This window comes from Polypterus senegalus, chromosome 15 (genome assembly GCF_016835505.1).
Source record: "Polypterus senegalus isolate Bchr_013 chromosome 15, ASM1683550v1, whole genome shotgun sequence".
NCBI lineage: Eukaryota > Metazoa > Chordata > Cladistia > Polypteriformes > Polypteridae > Polypterus > Polypterus senegalus.
The window spans coordinates 112,640,885-112,663,826 of NC_053168.1; the positions used below are offsets into that span (position 1 = coordinate 112,640,885).

General features: G+C 38.4%; 1 protein-coding gene across 1 annotated transcript in view; it reads left to right on the plus strand.

Annotated features, from left to right (window-relative positions):
• ino80c (INO80 complex subunit C) overlaps positions 1-22,942 on the plus strand; it is a 49,931-nt gene that overhangs the window by 25,575 nt on the left and 1,414 nt on the right. Inside the window, exon 4 of the mRNA XM_039737097.1 lies at positions 13,856-13,923. Coding sequence (XP_039593031.1) covers positions 13,856-13,923 — 68 coding nt within the window. The remainder of the gene's footprint in view (positions 1-13,855; positions 13,924-22,942) is intronic.

Genomic DNA, 22,942 nt, shown 5'->3' on the forward strand with positions numbered 1-22,942 from the left:
TTTCAGTAACTGCTATGTACCTTTTGGGTTATTTTGGTAAAATGGTTCTAACCAGAAAAATGATTCTACATTAATGTGACAGTTGTGTTAATTGCATTGTTGATACCATAATTTAAATGGAACAATCTGAACATGTGGCATGTGCTTTTACTAACATGTATTCATTTAAAGTTTTCGAGCAGAGCAGTTTATTTTTGCCAAAACTGTAGTCATTTATGACTGTTAATTGGTTTTGCTCTGTATTACCCATGGTCATTACTGATTTCTTCAGACATTATTACTGGCTGAAGTACCTGGCATTGCTGAGTGAAAAATGTAGGAAAAACTTTCTTTTTGAAAATTCAGTATCGCTAAACATAACCCACAATGAGACAAAAGACATCCTCTTAGATAGAAGATGTAATCCAACAAGACGGTTAAACTATTATCCAGATTGGTTGAGTAGAAAATTGCGTTCTTACATATGGTCTTTAAGATCATGCCTTGACCAGTAGAAAACTTTGCACGCTAATATCCTCCTTCAGTCATAGTGTACTCTTGCTGCCTGATGGGAATTGAAGTCCCTACACTGGTGCTAGTTTTTGGTTGCCCAACCCCTCTCCCCAATATGACATATATAGCCAATGTTTTAATCTGACCCAAGGCACATGCAGATTTTGTGAAAATTGCTTTAGCCATTTTTGTGTGAGTAACAAACAAAAACACACCGGAATGGCTTACAATTATACTTGTATAGATTGTATCATCTCCCTTGAGATGCAATTTTTGTTTGTTTTGTGCATCAGTGAAATTTGTTAGTGAAAAATGGTTGCCTTCAACAAAACATAATAGATCAAATCCTTAGCATTGGTTATTGGTCTTTCAAATTGTTTAAGCATCCATTTAGACCCTGTAAACTTTAAATAATATAAAATCTGGTATGTCCTGCATAAAACTATGATTTTGAAACTTTCTTTATCCCAATACTTTTCTTACATACACATTGGTGGAAAGTGAGAAACACATAACTAAGATTCAAGTAGGAGGCTCATTTGAATGTATTAAGAACATTGTCACACAAATGATGTGGTAGAATGTGGTTTACTCTGTACATAGTTTTACATGTTATTGGATATTGTCATTAGTAGCAGGTGTAATTGGCTTGTTCTGCAATGGACTCTGGCATGCAAACAGTTTTGTAGATGAGAAAGATTCTCCATTCCATCTCAAACTGGAAACACAACCATTTGGGGTTTAATGTCAACTGGATAGCCACAGGATGCACGCTATCAGATCCAGTCCTATAAATGTTCAACAGGGATAGGTCTAGTGCACATTCTGGGCATCGGTATTGATGAATAGTATCTAGAGCATGTTGAGTTGCATGGGAAGAACACATTCAGGGGTTCTGTTTTTTCAGCAAGGCATCTCTCATTTCTCAGAGGAATTGGGATCAATACCAGCAGGATGATGTCCCAGGAAAAGGTACATTGGTCACCAGAGATGAGCATTGTAGCTAACAGTACCCAACTTTAGGATGCCCAGTGTGTTGCACAATGGAAGCGCCAGCTCACCAAGTCTTCATTCAACATGAATGTGACCAACCATCCGAGGCAGATGTATTCATGTAAGCTGTCACCCCATGATGAACTTTTTTTTTTTTTTTGAGAAAAGTCCTGGAAAAATTGTAAAGTAAGTCCCTCAGAGTTGACAAGAGCTGTGGAATACCAAGCTGGAGTGACTGTTTCATCTTGTACAGTATGATGCTTCCTGTTGGTATGCCTAGTTATCATCCACAGCTGCAGCCTGAACACAAGAAGACAAGTTTAGTCTTCATATTAGGTAGATCTGGGTAAAAATATCCATTTTCTGATTAGTCGTTATTTTTTTGTTTAAACAATTCAATGTCGATTCTTAAAGTCTCAAGGTCAATCTTGTTAATCTCTTTTCTGTTCAATTACCATATGGAGATTTTTGCTTGTCTTCGTTTGTGGCCTCCAATCCTTTAGATGTCGCTAGTGCACCTGGTAAGGCTTTCTATGGAAAAAGCACTTTACTACTTTGCATAGAATGAGAAGGGTCTGACTGCAGTTAGGACAGCATACAATAGTGTCTTCCTCCACTGTAATCGGCGTCTTAGACACTGAAAGCAGTTGTGTGGACTTTTACAGATTCAAACAATGTGTCGGTGAAGTATTGTTGTAACACAACAAATTTGAGAAATCATTTACAGTGATCCCTCGCTATATCATGCTTTGACTTTCGCGGCTTCACTCCATCGCGGATTTTAAATGTAAGCATATCTATCTATCTATCTATCTATCTATCTATCTATCTATCTATCTATCTATCTATCTATCTATCTATCTATCTATCTATCTATCTATCTATCTATCTATCTATCTATCTATCTATCTATCTATCTATCTATCTATCTATCTATCTATGTATATATATATATATCTGTATATATATATATATATATATATATATATATATCTCTATATATATATATATATCTCTATATATATATATCATGGATTTTTCGCTGGTTCTCGGATTTCTGCGGACAGTGGGTCTTTTAATTTATGGTACATGCTTCCTCAGTTGGTTTGCCCAGTTGATTTCATACAAGGGACACTATTGGCAGATGGCTGAGAAGCTACCCAATCGGAGCACGTATTAAATAAAACTCCTCAATGATATATGATTTGCTTCCTGAGCGGTGCTTCGCATACTTGAAAGCCTGAACAGCACATAGTGATTTTTAATTGTTTGTTTTTCTCTGTCTCTCTCACTCTCTCTGACATTCTCTGCTCCTGACGGAGGGGGTATGAGCAGAGTGGCTGTTTGTACAGAGGCCTAGAGGATACGGACGCTCCTCTAAAAAATGCTGAAAGACTACCTTCACATTGCTCCCTCCGTTGTAGCTGCTTTGTCCGGCGGTGCTTCACATACTTAAAAGCCCAAACAGCCCTATTGATTTTTGATTGTTTGCTTTTCCCTCTCTCTCTCTCTCTCTCTCTCTCTGACATTCTCTGCTCCTGACGTGCACTCCTTTGAAGAGGAAGATACGTTTGCATTGTTTTAATTGTGAGACAGAACTGTCATCTCTGTCTTATCAAGGAGCACAGTTTAAAATTTTGACTAAAGGGTGTTATTTCATGTCTAGTGGGCTCTAATAATGTTAAAAAATGTATTTAGATGGTCGTAAACAGGTTTTCTATGCTCAAACTGCGAAAATATTCGATTTATAAATAAAGAATCCTACTTTTTTGGAAATTCATATATCCCGGTAGAGTCTGGAATGGATTAATCACGATAAACGAGGGTTTACTGTATTCAGACGTCACCCTTAAACATAATCTCAGTTGACATCCAAATGAGTAGAGCCTAAATAATCTACACTGGAGACTTCGGGTAGCTCCAGACTTCAATTTAAATCACCTTGTGCCCAAAATATAACTAAATTCTGCACTTTTTATCTGTAAAGATATGAAAACCTACTCTGGGCTTTCAAGAAATGATACATGTTTTCAAACTGCGATATACTGTACCAACCAGAAAGCAAATGAGTGAAGTTATTATACCTAGGCTTTATGAAGATCTTAAGCAAAGCATTGCGCCGTCTCTCAGGTCATTGACGAGAGTTGCCATAACTTGTGACAGCTCAACATCCAGGTCAGCAGATTCCTACTTGACAAATCGTATGCTCTTACATTAGAAATGATGGGGCAACTGTGGAGCACGTGTTCCAGACAAGCTCGCTGCATGCCAGTCACACTGGGAGCAATACTGCTGCCTATGCAGTATGCAAAGTTGCAGAGATGGCCGGCTGACTTTTGTTGCAAAACCCTGTCTAGCATTTCCAATGCAGTGATCAATCATGTGACCGCATCAATCACAAGTTTGTATGTTGGCAGGTCCAATAAACATTGCTTCTCTTTAAGCACGTGGCTAACTGTACTGCAGTGTTGCAAAAAGTTTGCAACGTGCCTCATCTGGCCAAGGAAGCGGGCATTTTTTCCAATTTTCAGAGCAACCTGCAATACAAAAGTGCAGCCGTTGTGAAGTATCTAATGTGCAGTACAGCTTATCGTATTAGCAGAGTTGTCGGTCACGATGGCTGGTTCTTTTTCCACTCATTAAATGCTGCTGTCAAGAAGCATCAGCACTAGAGCCACATTTTAAAACACTTACTTTTTGTCTTAGGAACTGTGAGGACACATTTTTGAGACTGATTAACGACACTGCTACACTTGCGCAACTTGAAGAATTATAGAAACACAGGAATCGTCCTACTGTATGTTTAATTTTGACTAATTCAAGATTATTTTAAATATACAATAGGGGAATAAATGTGGCTAACAGTTTAGTTGAAGTGTGTCTAAATGGAGATTCATAACACATGAATAGGTTATTGAGTAAGATTTATTATTTAAGAAGTAATATTTGATTATTTTATAATAACATAATTCACAAGCTGATTAAATTGTTTTACAAAGTAGATGCCATTGCATTGTATTAAAACAAGGAGCCCCCCATAATGTGTGTGGACTCTGACGTGGCGATACACGTTTGTTAAATTATGGTGAATTTTGAATGAGTGCAGTGCTGAGATAGTGGTTTTTTTTCTTTTTTAAAGAGTAATGATATTTTGTTCCACATCTTCCAAATGCTGATGTTAGCTGTTCATTACTAGTCAAGTATTTCATCTTAAATGTCATTCTGTGCTTATGCATATGTCATGAAATCACTATGCAGACACCCTTTAAATAAAGTGTTACTAAAATTTGTCACATCATATATTATTTATGCATGGTTAACTAATCTCTAAAAAGGAACCCCTACAAATATATCAGTATATGCTATTCAGTCAAGATAAAAATAATATCGAATCGAATTGGGGCATTGTGAATCAGAATTGAATCAAATTGGGATATCAGTGCCAATACCCAGCCCTAATATTAACAAAGGTGAAGACTTTTTGTTGTATATTTTCTGGACTAATGAAGCAAGAAACAACCTTCTTTGGATCTATTTGTGCCTAAAATTTGTGGCATTGCCAGGGGTTAAGAGTACAGTGAGAAATGCGTGGTTTCCACAGGGAAGCAGATATGTATATGTATGAGTGCTGAAAATGTAGGAGAGCTGTACTTCATCAACAGCATTGTGAATTCTCAGATGTACTGAAAAATATGTAAAGAAAACATTGTACATTCTCTTCACACTCTGTGTTGTCAGCAATTTTTCAATATGACAATGATCCCCAAATTTTCTTCCAAGGCCACTGCTTCAGTATTAAGGAAGAACAAACTGCCAGAGTGTGTCATTTGACCTCAACACTATTGAAAATCTATGTTGTTTTTTTTTCATGACCTGATGTGTACCGCTCCCATTCAAACTTCGTGGCACTCGAGAAGGTCATCCTGCAGGAGTGGAACAGGATAGATGTGATAGAATGCAGTGAACTTGTACGTTCTGTGCTAAGAAGGATCAGTGTAGTACTATAAAATAATGATGGACAACATGTTAAGTACTAGAATATTATGCAGTTTTTGCCCTTTATTTAGGTAGTGTTTCATAATTTACTTATTTTACAAATATTGTTAAGATAGCTTCATATGCTGTGGTTAAATACATTAATAGTGCTTTTCGCATGGGAAAGGTACAATATAAATAAAATGTTTTGTTGTTATTTATGATGTACACTATATATAATAATATATACACAGTGCATCTGGGAAGTATTCACAGCGCATCACGTTTTCCACATTTTGTTATGTTGCAGCCTTATTCCAAAATGGATTAAATTAATTTTTTTCCTCAGAATTCTACACACAACACCCCCTAATGACAACGTGAAAAAAGTTTACTTGAGGTTTTTGCAAATTTATTAAAAACTAACCGGCTAGTTTCGGCAGCGGATCGTGGTTTTTCCAATCTAGACGTTCTGTCTTTTTCAGATTCTTTTAACCACCTGGTTTCGGCAGCCAATTGTCCTTTTCCCAATCTAGAAATCCTGTCTTCTTTAGATTCGTTTAACCACCTGATTTTGGCAGCGAATCGTTTTTTTCTAACGTAGAAATCGTTCCTTATCTCAATTTTTTCTTTTTGTAAAAACTTGATTGATTTGTACGGATTGCAATAAAATTAATAAAAATATAATAATAAAAAAAAAAGAAGTCGTTTCTTGTTGAGATTCGTTTAATGGCCTGGTTTTGGCAGCCAAGCGCTTTTTTTCCAACCTAGAAGACCTCTCTTGAGATCCGTTTAATGGCCTCGTTGATTGCATGTTTTCCAAGGTAGTTTCAATACTCATTTCTTGCACGGATAGAGAGATATAGGTATATATCGATATAGATAGATAAAAAAAAAAAACTGAGAAATCACATGTACATAAGTATTCACAGCATTTGCTCAATACTTTGCCAATGCACCTTTGGCAGCAATTACAGACTCAAGTCTTTTTGAATATAATGCCACAAGCTTGGCACACCTATCCTTGGCCAGTTTCCCCATTCCTCTTTGCAGCATCTCTCAAGCTCCATCAGGTTGGATGGGAAGCGTTGGTGCACAGCCATTTTAAGATCTCTCCAGAGATGTTCAATCGGATTCAAGTCGGGAGAGATGTTCAATCGGATTCAAGTCGGGGCTCTGGCTGGGCCACTCAAGGACATTGACAGAGTTGTCCTGAAGCCACTCCTTTGATATCTTGGCTGTGTGCTTAGGGTCGTTGTCCTGCTGAAAGATGGACCGTCACCCCAATCTGAGGTCAAGAGCGCTCTGGAGCAGGTTTTCATCCAGGATGTCTCTGTACATTGCTGCAGTCATCTTTCCCTTTATCCTGACTAGTCTCCCAGTTCCTGCCGATGAAAAACGTCCCCACAGTATGATGTTGCCACCACCATGCTTCACTGTAGGGATGGTATTGGCCTGGTGATGAGCGATGCCTGGTTTCCTCCAAACGTGACACCTGGCATTAACACCAAAGAGTCCAATCTTTGTCTGATCAGACCAGAGAATTTTGTTTCTCATGGTCTGAGAATTCTTCAGGTGCCTTTTGGCAAACTCCAGGTGGGCTGCCATGTGCCTTTTACTAAGGAGTGGCTTCTCTCTGGCCACTCTACCATTCTACCATACAGGCCTGATTGGTGGATTGCGGCAGAGATGGTTGTCCTACTGGAAGGTTCTCCTCTCTCCACAGAGGACCTCAAGTGATGAGCAGTGTCTGGTTGTCTCCACACATACCGCTTAGAATTAAGGCCAAAAAGTTCTATCTTGGTCTCATCAGACCAGAGAATCTTATTTCTCACCATCTCAGAGTCCTTCAGGTGTCTTTCAGCAAACTCCACGTGGGCTGTCCTGTGTCTTGCACTGAGGAGAGGCTTCCGACAGGCCACTCTGCCATAAAGTCCTGACTGGTGGAGGGCTGCAGTGATGGTTGACTTTCTACAACTTTCTCCCATCTCCTGACTGCATCTCTGGAGCTCAGCCAAAGTGATCTTTGGGTTCTTCTTTACCTCTTTCACCAAGGCTCTTCTCCCCCGGTAGCTCAGCTTGGCCGGACGGCCAGCTCTAGGAAGGGTTCTGGTCGTCCCAAACGTCTTCCATTTAAGGATTATGGAGGCTACTGTGCTTTTGGGAACCTTAATTGCAGCAGAAATTTTTTGTAACCTTGGCCAGATCTGTGCCTTGCCACAATTCTGTCTCTGAGCTTTTCAGGCAGTTCCTTTGACCTCATGATTTTCATTTGCTCTGACATGCATTGTAAGCTGTAAGGTCTTATATAGACAGGTGTGTGGCTTTCCTAATCAAGTCCAATCAGTATAATCAAACACAGCTGGACTCAAATGAAAGTGATCTGAAGGATGATCAGAGGAAATGGAAAGCACCTGAGTTAAATATATGAGTGTCATAGCAAAGGGTCTGAATACTTAGGACCTTGTGATATTTCAGTTTTTCTTTTTTAATAAATCTGCAAAACTTTAAAAAATTCTTTTTCTTTTTGTCTGTTAATATTCGGTGCTGTGTGTACATTAATGAGGAAAAAAAATAATTTAAATGATTTTAGCAAATGGCTGCAATATAACAGAGTGAAAAATTGAAGGGGGTCTGAATACTTTCCGTACCCACTGTATGTGTGTGTGTGTGTGTGTATATATGTATGTATGTGTACCAAGTCTTCCCGGTATTTCGAGGTGTGTTTCCGACATCCTGTCTGGTGCTGCCATTCAAGAAATCGCAATAACGTGGCGGTCGTTCCAAGACGAAGCGATGGGTGACACAAGCGTTTTCACGATCCAGGAGCATTTGGTGGCCACTGTGTGAGTTCATGAGATGCCTGTTACTGGGAAATAGATCTAAAACGTCATGGATGACTTTGTTGTTCGTTTTGGGAAAGCATCGCCGACAAAGAGGAAGTTGTTGCAGTGGGAGAAGAAGGCTATTGCAACGGGAAGTGTCCGAGATGCGCCGCGAAGTGGAAGACCATCCACAAGGCATGAAACGTGTGCAGATGTGGCAGAGTTTGTCCAGCATTCCCCAATGAAATTCACTCATAAACGTGCTGCTAAGTTGGGAATAGCCGAATCGACAATGCGAAAACACATCAAACAGGACTTGCAAATGAAATGTTGCCGTCCATTGCACGTTAATGAGTTATTAGATGCCGACTTGGACAGATGTCAGGAAGCTTGTGATCTGATGCTGCACCAATTTCCAACAAATGCTGAGAAGGAAAAGGTTATGTTCTGTGACGAGTGTGCGATTGTCACAGCTCCCGCAATTGAAACGTGTTTTCACAATTCTCCAAAAGATAGGGGTATACGGACTTTGTGCGCACCTTGTAGTTATTGCTGTAGTGCAAAATTATCTGGAGTGATTTTTTACAAAATCAATTGACTTCTAGCATTTTGCAATGCTAATAATTATGTGAAGTTTCGTGCAGAATAAGGAATATGTTTTTGAGCTTTCATGTACACTGTTTTAAATCTTTACACACAGAGATGGACAATACTATGAAAGTGTTCTAATCACATCCAGTGAAGCCTAAAATTAGTGAATGCATTCAGTTGATATTTTATCTCTGTCACAGAGTTTTCCCTCGTATACACAATACATTCTTGATATGTGAAAGAAAAAAAATAGAAGTGGCATGCAACTCCAAGGAAAATTACTAGTAACCATGTTGCATGGCGGCAAAATTAAGAGTTACTTGCATGTTTTAAATTATTTAAATTTTCACACTTGTTTTTATGTTAAATATACCTTCTTATAAAGTTAATATCTACTGTAGGTCTACAGTGTTGGAGTTTGGATGTAGTTATTAAGTCTGAAATGGTTATGCATGCATAAGATAAACACCAGGGGGCATCTGGAGCACCAGTGTCAATTTCCTTTCAATATCTGCCAGATGCGCTTTCTTGCTGCTGGGGTAGGCCACAGGTTGTTGCTTCACTATACAGGATAATGTGATTTCAGGAAAAAAAGGATCAATAGATACCTGATGAAGAAAATGAAGAGAATTACATGTTTACTTTTATGAATTTCTATCTATCTTTCTGTGTGACATTGTTGTAAATTTATTAAAATTAACATTTAATGTCATTAGTATAGATTATTTTTTATTGGGAGATGTATCTTAAAATGTTTAGTAATTTTTTAAAAAAGGGCACAATCATTTATTAAAAATAATCTAGTACATTGACGGAAGTAATAGTTTTGCAAATTTCAACTGATTTAAAGATGCTGATCTGTCCTTTAATTGTGTAAAGGTAAAAGGGCACTTTCCAGATTAGATCTTTCTTTTGAAACGGGACAAGCAGGGGACAAAATTACTTGGTAATATTTTATAATGTACATTAAGTAATGGTGAATGGTTAAAAAAAATATATATATCTTGTACGCACAAATTTCTTTTTATATACATTTTTATTTTATGTATAGAAAACTACTGTACAGTTATGTACATTTTTCACTAAGAAATGAATAGTGGTAGAACAATTCTATCCAGCTGATTGTAATTTGTAGTGCTCGTCAGTGATAGTCCATATCTGAAAATAAAACAGCATGAGGCAGTCACAGGCTGTAAAACTAATAACACCATTACAGATTTAAAAAAACATATATATATATATATATATATATATATATATATATATATATATATATACACACTGCACACCTGCATACTTGAATCAGCTTTTATATGATGTGTTATTTTCTTTCTATAGCTAAGCTGATTAGAAGTTTCTCTTTAAAGAATCTATGCATTTTAATTGAATTAAATTAATTCTTTTAAGGGTGCCCCACAACTTTATTTTTAGTCACATATTACCAACAGAATCTTAGTACAACAAAATCATGGCAATAGCCTTGGTATTTCACTGCAGGATATTACTAGGAAAGGCCTTGGCCATGTGATGCTTCTCCGGCTACTTCCTCACAGTACTTCAGGAGTCACAAGCTGGCTTTTGTCCCAAACACAGCACTACAGATATGATCTTCATCATCTGCCAACTCCTAGAGAAGACTTGGAGCTTGCTTTGCCTTCATCAACCTGCTGAAAGTATTCAACACCATCAACCATGAGAATGCTTTGGGAAGTACTCTGTAAATTTGGATGTCCCCTGAAATTCCTCACTATGTTCCATCTCTTCCATGATGAAATAAGGCTGTGGATCCTTGTTGGCGGGGAAACATTGGCTCCCTTTGAAATCACTGTTGCTGTCAAGCAAGGTTGTATCCTGGCTTCCGGTGCTTTTCATCATTTACTTTGTCTCTGTCACTCTTCTCTCCAGAAATGCGTTGGATGCCACTGATGGAGTGCGGATCCATTACAGACTGGATGGCATTGTGATCAACCTCCGAAGATTGTCGGTCCACTTGTAAACCTCCTTGACAGTCATCAAAGAGCTCCATTATGCTGATGATGTTGCCGGCATAGCTGTTCACCCAGAAAGTCCTCAGAGGACCTTTGAGTCTTTACATTCATCCTATTCCTGGATGGGCCAGAAAATCAGTACCTCCAGGACACTGACCCTTCAGACTGCCTTCTAGCACACAGATCCTCCAGTGGATGTCAAGACAGGAGAACACACAATCCTTCCCCCTACCTTGGAAGCATAATATCTAATGATGTTCCTGTAACTGAGGAGATTGCGAACTGCCTCCGACTAGCTTCCTCTGCGTTTGGCTGCCTATGCAAGCATGTCTTTCGTAACCAAAATCACCATTTGGCAACCAAGGTTGTGGTATATCATTCGGTACATATATCAACATTCGGTACATATATCAACACTCCTTTGTGGATACGAGTCCTGGACTTCCTACCATAAGCAAATCTGCACACTAGAAGCATTCCATATCTGCTGCCTTCAGATGATCTTGGGTATCACTTGGGATTACAGAGTTCAACACACTAAAATTCTTGAATGCTGCTAATCAACTAGCATTGACGGCATACTGCTCAGCTGTGTCCTTTGTTGGAACAGGCATGTTATCAACATGGTTGAGTCTCCACTTCCCCTGGATGGTCCTGTATGGCGAACTTGCTGAAGGATCCCAACCTCAGTTTGGACCAAAGAAATGCTGGAAGGGCTACTTGAAGAGTTCTCTCAAGGCCTGCTCCATTCCACATATGCAGCCTGACTACATGCTTTGGTGACGGTTAATAAATGGAGTTCATCACTTTGAACAGCAATGGACCCTTCAGCAATCAGAGAAGAGAATGGCAAGACATCCCCATTGAAACCAACCCACTGTGCCTGGGGGGCAATTCCCTTGCCCATCGTGCCTGCTTGTGTGTGCCTTTTTCGAATTGGTCTGCTCTCTCTCCAGCATACACACAGGAGTGAGAGTGATGGAGATGGAAAAATGGACAGACCGTGTCATTGTCAGATTGACAGATATCCATGACTTTCTGCCCTGGAACCAAATATTTACAAAGGAGCCAGTTCTTTTTAATATTATGAAACTCTTGAGCACTGCAGTCCATTTGCTAATTAAACAACCACACTTGGGATATCCAAACTGCAATCCTAGTCGCAGAGCCACTACTTTTAGATCACCCAAAAGGTTACTTTTGTTGTTGTTATATACATCTATCTGTCTTCTGTCTTCCCTTCCCCACAGGTTAAGAGTCTGGGTGTCATCTTTGACAGTACTTTATCCTTTCAGCCCCACATCAATAACATCTCCCGGTCTGCATATTTCCACTTGCGTAACATTAATCGTATTTACCCCTCCCTCACTCCCCACACCACTGCTGTCCTTGTTCATAACCTTGTCACCTTGTCTGGATTATTGCAATTCCCTCTTCTTTGGTTTTTCTCGCAAATCTCTTTATAAGCTTCAACTGGTCCAGAATTCAGCTGCCCCCATCATTACTAGAACCCCTTCTATTCACCATATCACTCCCATTTTGCAGCAGCTTCATTGGCTTCCAGTTCAGTTCCGAATTCAATTCAGAATTCTCCTACTAACATTTAAGGCTATCCACAACCTTGCCCCTCCATATCTGTCTGACCTCCTCCATGTTGCCATTCCCTCCCGTACCCTTGGGTCCTCTATTTCCATCCACTTGACTGTCCCCTTCATCCGTCTTACTGCTATGGGGAGCAAAGCTTTGGAACTCTCAACCACCTGAGCTTAGAAATATTGAATCATTTTCACTTTTCAAAAATAAACTTAAAACTCATTTGTTTAAGACTTGTTTTTCTCTTTGATTACAATTGCTCTGACTGATTTTAACTTTTATATTTTACTTTTGTTTATAATCTGTGTTTTATCTATTGTTCGGTGTCCTTGAGTGTTTAGAAAGGTGCCTACAAATAAGTAAAATGTATTATTATTAATATGACATAAAACCACAAAAATACAGTAGATGATTGCAATAAACCTGTACTTGATAGGATCATTTAAAGGTGTTTTTTGTAATCAGCAGGACTACATCTATAAGATATGCCCAAAAGTGATCAGGAAGCAAAATATTTTTTGTCCAGAGTGAACCAAGTAGTAATGGTAACTTGAAAAATAATAATGCCTGTAAATGTTAGCTGTTAAATGCGAACTATGATTTAATTTTTTTTCCATGCAAAATTAATGGAAATTTTCACAGGAAGAAAGAAAATGATAAACAAAATTTGAAGCTTGATTCAAACCAAAATGGCATCATGTTTAATAAAGGTACGGTGCCGCCAGCAGCACAACCAGTTTACTAACAGATGTTAAGTAAAATGAATGTCAATACCTGTTTTTATTCAGGTCTAGATCGTGATCCGTGTTATTGGCAGTTTAATTTTAGAATTAAAGCTAGAAAATCGGTCAGTAATTTTAGAAGTGACCCCACTACATATTACAGTGAAAAATCCATTAGTTTCTTAGACATATTGACTTGCTTCACATTTCAAGGTGAATGGTGAAATAGAATCGTGTAGTTTATCTGTAGGCCATTATCAATTAGTGTTCTTACTGTACCTAAATTCTTTTCAGTATTTGAGATTGCCAGTGCTGAAAAGCAGGTAGATATACTGTAGATTTTCTTGCCACTTGGTCTATAGTATGTAGCAATATTTGTGAAATACGGAGAGGAATGAGAAAGGAATACAAAATATGATCTAATATTACTTGAAATAAACATATATTGAAATCTATTACCTAACAAGCCCTGTCTCTATATGAAATTTAACATAGTTTAGAAATGGGCGAATTGATGTTTGTTTTACATTTTCCTCCTTAGGTTGTATTGTAGTTATAATTCACTGTGATTTTTGTTTATATTTGTTGATAATTCATTGTTTTAAACAACTATGTAGATTATGTTTTTAAATGTAAATAGTTCTCCTTTCACCTATTATATCTTTTAAACTTGCAGATTATAATATTGATGCTCCACCCTCATTTAAACCAACTAAGAAGTACTCTGACATTTCTGGACTTCTGGTGAGTTAAGTTTTGTTTCTGTATATTATATTTTGATGCTAAAGGTTGATTTACTCTGTCGATAATGCAATTCTAGCTTAGAAAAGTTTTTTTTTTTTTTTATATATATAAATGATTCTTGCCTTTGAGGAAATACTCCTTTCCAGGGCTAGACATAACAGTTGCCATTTGAAACCAGGTTGAGACTATTGGCAACCAGTTCTTGGCCTTTAGTTGCCAACAGTGTCAACGGCAGCATGATGCACTGGTTTCTCTGCAGTGGAACAGACCTGGCTGGTTTTGCTTAATGTGTGTTATTGGCTGATTGGTGAATAACTTGTCAATTGCTAGTCAATTTTGTGGTTAAAAGAAAAATGTAAGCTGCACACATGTCTACAGCACTTTCAGGCTTTCATTTATACTGGTAAAGCAAAATAAAAAATAAATAGTGTAATGACTGGCCACCATGCAGGTGTTTACGAGCTGGTTGTGTCCAGAAGTAAACAATCCCTGTATGTATATAAACCAATAAGAGATGTTTACTCCAAATGTTTGTGCCCCATGGAAGTTTGTAGAAAGTAATAAGATTGTTCAGTGTAGCTTTTCTTTTAATCAATGAGAAAAAAAAAACCTTTAAATAACGGCAATACTCTCAAAAGTAGGAAAATCTTTTCATTTTGTTGGGTTCAAGAACAGTTTACTGAGGCCAACACTGGTAATTGTTAGGCTTGATTAAAAATTTTATTTTAATTTGCTGGTGCACAGTATTAATTAAAGCAAAATTATATAATGTAATGGAATCATATTTGAATCATATTCAATGTACTTTAAGTAAATGAAATGCGCAGTAGCTTGTGATTTTAAAAATAACAATATTGAGCAAGAAACCAGAATTTGAAAGAGAGAGAATGGATGAGCAAACAAGCAGTGATAATAACTGCTCTGCCAGTGGTATTTGGTATCATGGGCTGACAGTGTGACATATTATATATCATGTATACTGTAGATTTATTTATTCCTGACATGTTAAGTGATTACAACATTTCAGTATGAAGTGTTAAGTAACGAGTAAAATAATTTATATAATAAAGGAACTAAACATACTTTTATGCTATGGTTTTACTTATTAAGCTGACATATTTTATAGCACTTTAATTGCTCTAAATACAGTGGAACCTCGGTTCAGGACCATAATTCATTCCAAAACTCTGGTCGTAAACCGAGTTGGTCGTGAACTGAAGCAATTTCCCCCTTAGGATTGTATGTAAATACAATTAATCTGTTCCAGACCATACGAACTGTATGTAAATATATATGTAAATATGTAAATATATGTAAAGTTTAAGCACAAATATAGTTAATTACATGATAGAATGCACAGTGTAATAGTAAACTAATGTAAAAACATTGAATAACACTGACACAAAACACCCAGACTCCCTGCTCAGCTACATGAGCAGGCTCGCTCGCGCTCGCTCTCTCTCTCTGTAGCACACACCCTCCCCCTCTTTTAGCAGCACACGCTCGCTCTCTCTCTCTGAACAGAGGGGAACATTTGAACAAATCCGAACTTTAATTTAAAAACCAACCACAAGCAACCAAAAAAGTAACAGTGCAGGAGATCACGCTATTAGCCTTACACTTTTTTTAAAATGAGTTTTAAGCACAGCGGGGAAAAAAAAGGAACATTTGAAAAAATAGAAAAGTAACATTGCAACAAATCACGCTATGAACTGAAAAATGAACTTTTGAAAAATCCGCACGTGCAGCACCCTCCCCCTCCCCCTCTCTCTCAGCAGCAGGCAGGCACATCTGACCGAGAACAATGCAACATGAGCGGAAATCATCGGCACGCACAAACCGAAAGGGAAACTGGCTTGTTCGTATACCGAGTGTGTGGTCGTGAACCGAGGCAAAAGTTTGGCGACCGTTTTGGTCGTGAACCAAGACGTTCGTGAACCGACGTTCCATTGTATAGGCTGTTAAAAGTGGCGGCCATATCATGTTTGGCAACCAACCAGCCGATGCCAGCTTGCCAAGTCTGGCAAACACTTTTAAAAGTTAGTATTGTTCCCTGAACTTGAGCTTAATTAAATTTCCATACATTATTAATGTACAATAAAACTGCCTCCACTGTAGGGCTGTGCAGTACTGTATTTTTAATTTATTATTTAATTAAAATTAGTATGCAAAAGTCAATATTGTTGTGTTGCACTTTTGTTTTAATTTTTTGCAACTTTTTCTTATCATTAAGTATAATTCACACAATCTCTATTGTTCTTTCTAAATGTGTCTACCATTCACCCCGCTCATGTAGCCTGGTGGTGTTAAGTGTGAAAAAAATGGAGCGAGGATCAGAAAAAGCATTTAGAAAAGGCAGGGTTAGCACCACTATTTGGAAATTGTTTGATTTTTTTCAGGATGATCGTTCAAAATTTACAGCATCTGAAGACAAAACATGTTACTGCTTATGAAAAGGTCATCCTGGCACATACAGTGCCTGCAATGTGCTCTTCTGCTTCCCTGGCAAAATGGGTCCTTGCTAAGCAGTTCCATAAAATGTGTGCTGTTCTGTTCCATAGTGTTTGAGTGTAAAAAGCGTAGTGGGTAAGAACTGCAGTGACTACCATATTGCAAAACACACTTTTGCATACTTGTACTCAGAAAACTTTGTCAGTGTTAAATAACTACACTAGCCAGTAATTCACATCTCACAAGAGGTGAGAAGTCTGTGCATTGTGTGAGCCTTCATTTCATGCATTCTACACTGCTAAAATGTTACAAGCAGAAATAAAAACAGCAGTTTTCTTAGTTTTTTTTTCTTTTGTCAAGTTTTTTTTTTAATCTGTTATGGAGTAAACTGAATTACAGGTGATTGTATTTTCATATTGAGTTTAGTTTAGTATTACAATCTGGGGTTTGAGGGGTAATGAATTAAGAGTTTTGTCTTTCCTTATATAAAACATTCAGATGGAGAGTGAGAAACAGCACTGTTTACTGATTGACAAACTACTTTGAAACCCAACATTTTGACCCTCAGGGTCCCAGTTTTTCCAAACTCGCGTGTGCTACAGTTTGCTCATCAGTGCCACCTGTTGGCTCAGAGCAAGTGAAACATTGAAACCGACTGAAGCCAGAGTAGCGGACAAAATGACTAGAGTTTAACATTAGTTACTTGGACAATGCCACATACTGCCTACATCTGCTGCAATATAAAAATAATTATTGAGTGCTTTTGGAGGGGGTGTTGAGTGAGACTGGAAGTTTGGTGTAACACAAAGGAGAATCATTAACCTCTGCTTTTTCGGCTTTTCTTCATAGTTTAAACACTTCCACCTTCAACTAAGAGAATCAGACATTACTGTGTTCCTGGTTACAATGCAGCAAGAGTTACTGAAATTATTGTATACATGCCTGACAGCATTGGGGTTCATGCTCCAAATGAGATGACAGATGGTGTCCCAGATCTGGACCAGAGCATCACTGAGTTCCTGGACAGTCTGAGGTGCAACTAGGTCTGGACCGAAACATAATGTCCCAGAGGTGTTCTATTGGATTTAGGTCAGGCGAGCATAGGGTAGGGGCCAGTCAATGGTATCAATTTCTTCATCCTCCAGGAACTGCCTTCATACTCTTGCCACATGAGGCCAGGCATTGTCATGCACCAAGAGGAATCCATGTCCCACTGCACCAGCATAGGGTCTGACAATGGGTCCAAGGATTTCATCCCGATACCTAATGGCAGTCAAGGTGCCGTTGTCTGGCCTGTAGAGGTCTGTGCGTCCCTCCATGGATATGTCTCCCCAGATAATCACTGACCCACCACCAAACCACTCATGCTGAACGGAACGATGTTACAGGCAGCATAACGTTCTCCATGGCTTCTCCAGACCTTTCATGTATGTCACATGTTCTCAGGGTGAACCTGCTTCCATCTGTGAAAAGCACAGGGCGCCAGCAATGGACCTGGCAATTCTGGTGTTCTATGGAAAATACCAATCGAGCTCCTCTGTGCCAGGCAGTGAGCATTGGGCCCTCAGGCCACCCTCATGAAGTCTGTTTCTGATTCTTTGGTCAGAGTTATTCACCCCAGTGGCCTGCTGGAAGTCATTCTGTTCCTCCTTGCTCAAAGGAGCGGATACTGTTCCTGCTGATGGGTTAAGGACCTTCCACGGCCCTGTCCAGCTCCCTTAGAGTAACTGCCTGTCTCCTGGAATCTCCTTCATGCCCTTGAGTCTGTGCTGGGAGACACAGCAAACCTTCTGGCAATGGCACATATTAATGGTACATCCTGGAGAATTTGGACTACCTGTGCAACCTCTGTAGGGTCCAGGTATCGCCTCATGCTACCAGTAGTGACACTGACCATAGCCAAATGCAAAACTAGTGAATAAACAGTCAGAAAAGATGAGCAGGGAAAAATGTCAGTGGCCGCCTCCTGTTAAACCATTCCTGTTTTTGGGGTCATCTCATTGTTGTCCCTCTAGTACACCTGTTGTTAATATCACGAACACCAAAGCAACTGAAACTGATTAACAATCCCCTATGCTACTTAACTGACCAGATCAGTATCCCAGAAGTTTCATTGACTTGATGCTATACTCTGATTACAAAGTTCTTCTTTAATTTGTTTGGGCAGTATACAGTGGGTACAGAAAAGAACCTCCCTTTGGAATATTCCCAATTTTTTTGCTTTACAGCCTTAAATGAAAACACACAAAGCAATATTTTTTTCAAGCTTTACTTACTCAATGCAATTTATGACATCCAAGTGAAAGATATCACAGCTACAGTTCAGAAGAATTTTGAAAAATCAAAAACAAGAAATACTGAGATGAATTAAGGATGATCTCCCTCCTAAACTCAATCAGGTGTAAGTGCCCACCATTTCCATTGCAGACCATGGTTACTGGCTTCCTTCCACCTGTGATCAGATGTAATCAGTGTGATTAGCGAAGCAGTTACTGGACCATTCATTCCCTTGCTTGGTAGTGCAACTGACAGCAAACAACTGAGTATGAGTGGCAAGCCACTTTCAAAAGGTCTCAGGGATAGAGTTGTGAACAGACATGAGGCAGGAGATGGATACAAAAACATCTCGAAGGCTTTATCACTCCCAAGCAGCACAGTAAAGTCCATCATAAAGAAGTAGCAAGTGTTTGGTACTATTAGGAACCTCCCTGGATCCGGCCGTCCCTCCAAACTGGATGGAAGAGCAAGGAGGAAACTGGTAAGAGAGGCTACCAAGATGCGAATCCCCTCTTTGAAGGAGTTACAGAAGTTTATGGCAAAGAGTGGTCATTGTGTACATGTGACAACAATTTCACGAGCGCTCCACAATTGTGGCTTGTTCGGGAGGGTCGCAAGGAAAAATCCATTTCTCAAGAAAGGCCACATTAAGGCTCGTTTGAGCTTTGCCAGAATACACTTTGAAGATTCTGATGCCAAGTGGAAAAAGGTCCTTTCTTCCTTTTCGGCCATCCACAACACACCATACCTACAGTAAAGCATGGAGGTGGCAGCATCCTGTTGTGGGGGCGTTTCTCTGTCGCAGGGCCTGAGGCTCTTATTAGGGTAGAAGGAAAAACGTATGGGGCAAAATAACGTCAAATTCTTGAGGAAAACCTGCTACCCTCTGCCAGAAAGTTGAAGATGGGCAGAATGTTCACCTTGTAACACGACAACGACCCGAAGCACACAGCAAAATTGACTACACAGTGGCAGAAGGAGAAAAAAGTGAATGTCCTCGTGTGGCCCAGTCAGAGCCCAGACCTAAATCCCTCTGAAAATCTGTGGAAAGATTTGAAGATAGCAGTCCACCAACGCTCACCATTCAATCTGACCGAACTTGAACAGTTCTGTAAAGAAGAGTGGGGGGCAAATGTTACACAATCTAGATGTGCAAAGCTGATAGAGAAGTATCCCAACAGACTCAAGGCTGCCAATAAAGCAAAAGGTGGTTCAACAAAATACTGACATGTGGGGGTGATCCTTTATTAATCTCAGTAGGTCTTGTTTTTGATTTTTTTATACTTTTTCTGAACTGTAGCTGTGATATCTTTCACTTGGATGTTATAGGTTGCATTGAGTAAGTTAAGCTAGGAAGAAATATTTTTTGTGTGTGTTTTTATTTAAGATTTTAAAGCAAAAAAAAGTGAATATTTTGGGGGGTTCTTTTCGATACCAATCTGTATATCTGGGCAACGGCAAGTACTTCGGCTAGTATTTTATACAACTGATGTGTGAAAATATATATGGTTTATGTTATATATGGTGCCTATCTTCAATCTTTAAGGCATTTTGAGAACATATTGAGATATATCAAGTATCACATTTTTGTTCAAAATAGTTGCAATATCAATTTAAGCCCATAATGCTCAGCCCTGTTCCACTGTTATTTCACACTGCTATGTTCTGGATTATGTTAAAATCTTAATTGAAGACAGTATAATTGTTACCAGAAAATAGCATGAAGCTATATTTGACTGGTTTTTTTGCTTTACAGTCATTGTTTTCTGATTCTAGTCTTGCCGCCTTATCCTTTTGCCTTTTATTCTTATTTTATGACCTCACACATGTATTTCTTATTGGTTATTGGATGCTATTTAACTGTCCTTTTGAAGTCACCCTGTTTAAGTTTTATCTCTTGTTTTAATTCTAGTAGCAGATAAAGTTCTTTTCATATTTAATAACTTAATAGCTTAATTCTGTGGCATCTGTTTTTTCAAAAAGCTATTTATGCCTCTTACTCTTAATTGCCTGTCACAGAACTGAAGAGGTTGCAGTAAGCTTTTGGACTTTCTATTTTTTGTTAGATCTGTTCAGTTTTAAATATTGCAGCACTTTGCTAATCAGTTACATGTTAGAATTCATTTCTAGACAAGGCTAGTCCAGTACTGCATACATTAATTATCATATGAGAATGATGATTTTTACTTGTATCATTCAGGCATGTTAATAATAATCAAATATGTAGCACCCTTTGTGTTTTTGTTTTAATGTGGTATACTGAAATCATTATTTTGAATAAAAATATTCACATTGCTCACAGTGTAAAATTGCTAGCTCTGTTCTTATACACAGTTTATGGTGTTGTTTTTTTTTTTTTGTTTGTTTTAAAAAAAAAACCCAAAAAACTACAGTTTATGAAATATGGCCTTTGAGTTGCTTTGAAATAGAAACACCATACTTACTTGCAGGGAAAATAAATTTGGGGTGATTTTAAGTACCCTTTAGTCTGCCAACACTTTTTTTTTATGGCAGTTGCTATGTGCTGTTATGGGTGCACCGTGGGTAGTGCCGCTCACCTCCATGACAATGAGTGTGGAGTTTCACATTCTGCTCGTTTCTGCATGAATCACGCGTGTGTGTGTGTGTGTGTGTGTGTGTGTGTGTGTGTGTTGTCCCACACACCAAAGATGGCAGAGTCCTGATTTTCCCCTTTATACTCTGTTATGTAGGCTTTTCCAGAATGTCTTAAATCCCATGCAATTACCATACTTCCTCCCCACTTCCCTTTTATAACACCAGGCAATTAGTGTTAACAACAGGCAAGAGTTAAGCTACACATTTATTACATATTATAAATAACAAGCACAAAATATAAAGAATTGGAATTCCAATGTGAATGTTGGTTTAAAATGTAACCTGATAGTGGTAGATATGAAGCTTTAGGTGGCACATAAACTTGCATTTAAACTCAGTTCTTCTTCTTAGCTAGTCCATCATCTTCACATAGATGAGCAGTCTGCCTGTCTCAGTATGGCTGCCTTCAAAAGCAACCCAAATTTGAATGTCATTATTTAAGACTGACTTCTGCTGGATATGCTTTCTATTTTCCTTATAAAGGTTTTCTTGTCACATTCCTAGCACAAGACGGCTGAAGTGTGGTGACAGCTGACATTGAGAAGCCTGTTTATAACACTGCCATTTCCAGCTGATAAGAAGCTATTTGCATATCCTGTAATTTCTACAAATTTAATTTTAGCAAACAGACGAAGAGGAATTGCCCCTTGTCACTTTACCAGAACAAGTGCATTATTTTCAAATATAAGCCAGATTTTCTTACAAAACAAAGTTGAAAGTTTTGCTGAGATTTTTGTTGTTTACCCCATATATACTATCGCTGTCTATCTGTAACTTCATTAGACTTTATCAAAAGAGATTTGGCTGCTCATTTAACTGTAATTGTTATAAATTTCAACTTCATCATCATCATTGGTAATCTTTTTCTTCTTGGGTTTGGAAGCACTGAACAACCCTCTAATTTGACACTTTGTTAGTTTAGTGAGTGAATGAGGCAGTACTATTGGAAGTGTTGTCTCTGTACATTCAGGTCATCACCTTGGAGGAGGTGAACAGTTCAGATTGCTTATCACCATCTTTTGGAAGAAAAAAAATTGTATTATATTGTGATCAAATTGCTTTGGGTAATACTCTGCATATGTGGTTCATTCTGCTATCGAGCATTTAATTACTGAGTCATGCTTTGAGTCTCTTCAATTTCACCAGGCTTCACATTTCCATTGAATAAAAAATTTACAATAGATCTCTGCACAACAAAGGAATTATTGGGTTCATTCATCTTACTTACCACTGAGAAAAAGTGGGTCAGCCGGTAGTGACAAATTGTTGGTGGTGTATAGTGTTTTTTTTTTTTTGTTTTTTTTAAGCACTCTGGTAAGTTTATATTTGAACACACCTTGTTGGGCTTACTGGGCCATCCATGAAGAAAAAAAAAAAAAACAAACTGGCCTTTTGCAGGTACTACAGTATACTGATGCTGCGAGAAAATGGGTCCATTATGGATCTGCTAGCCAATGCAGTTTCTTCACCCTGACACACACACATATACAGGGTGAGTCAAAATGATGTTAACATTTGAATGGCGGAAACAATTTATTCCCAAAACATACTTCATATATGCAAGATGATTTACAGGAATATCTCGACCTGTTCGCCATCATGTTCAACACATGCACCATATGTAGCACATAAATTATCCACATAAAGTGTATATAAGTATATACATAGCAGTACC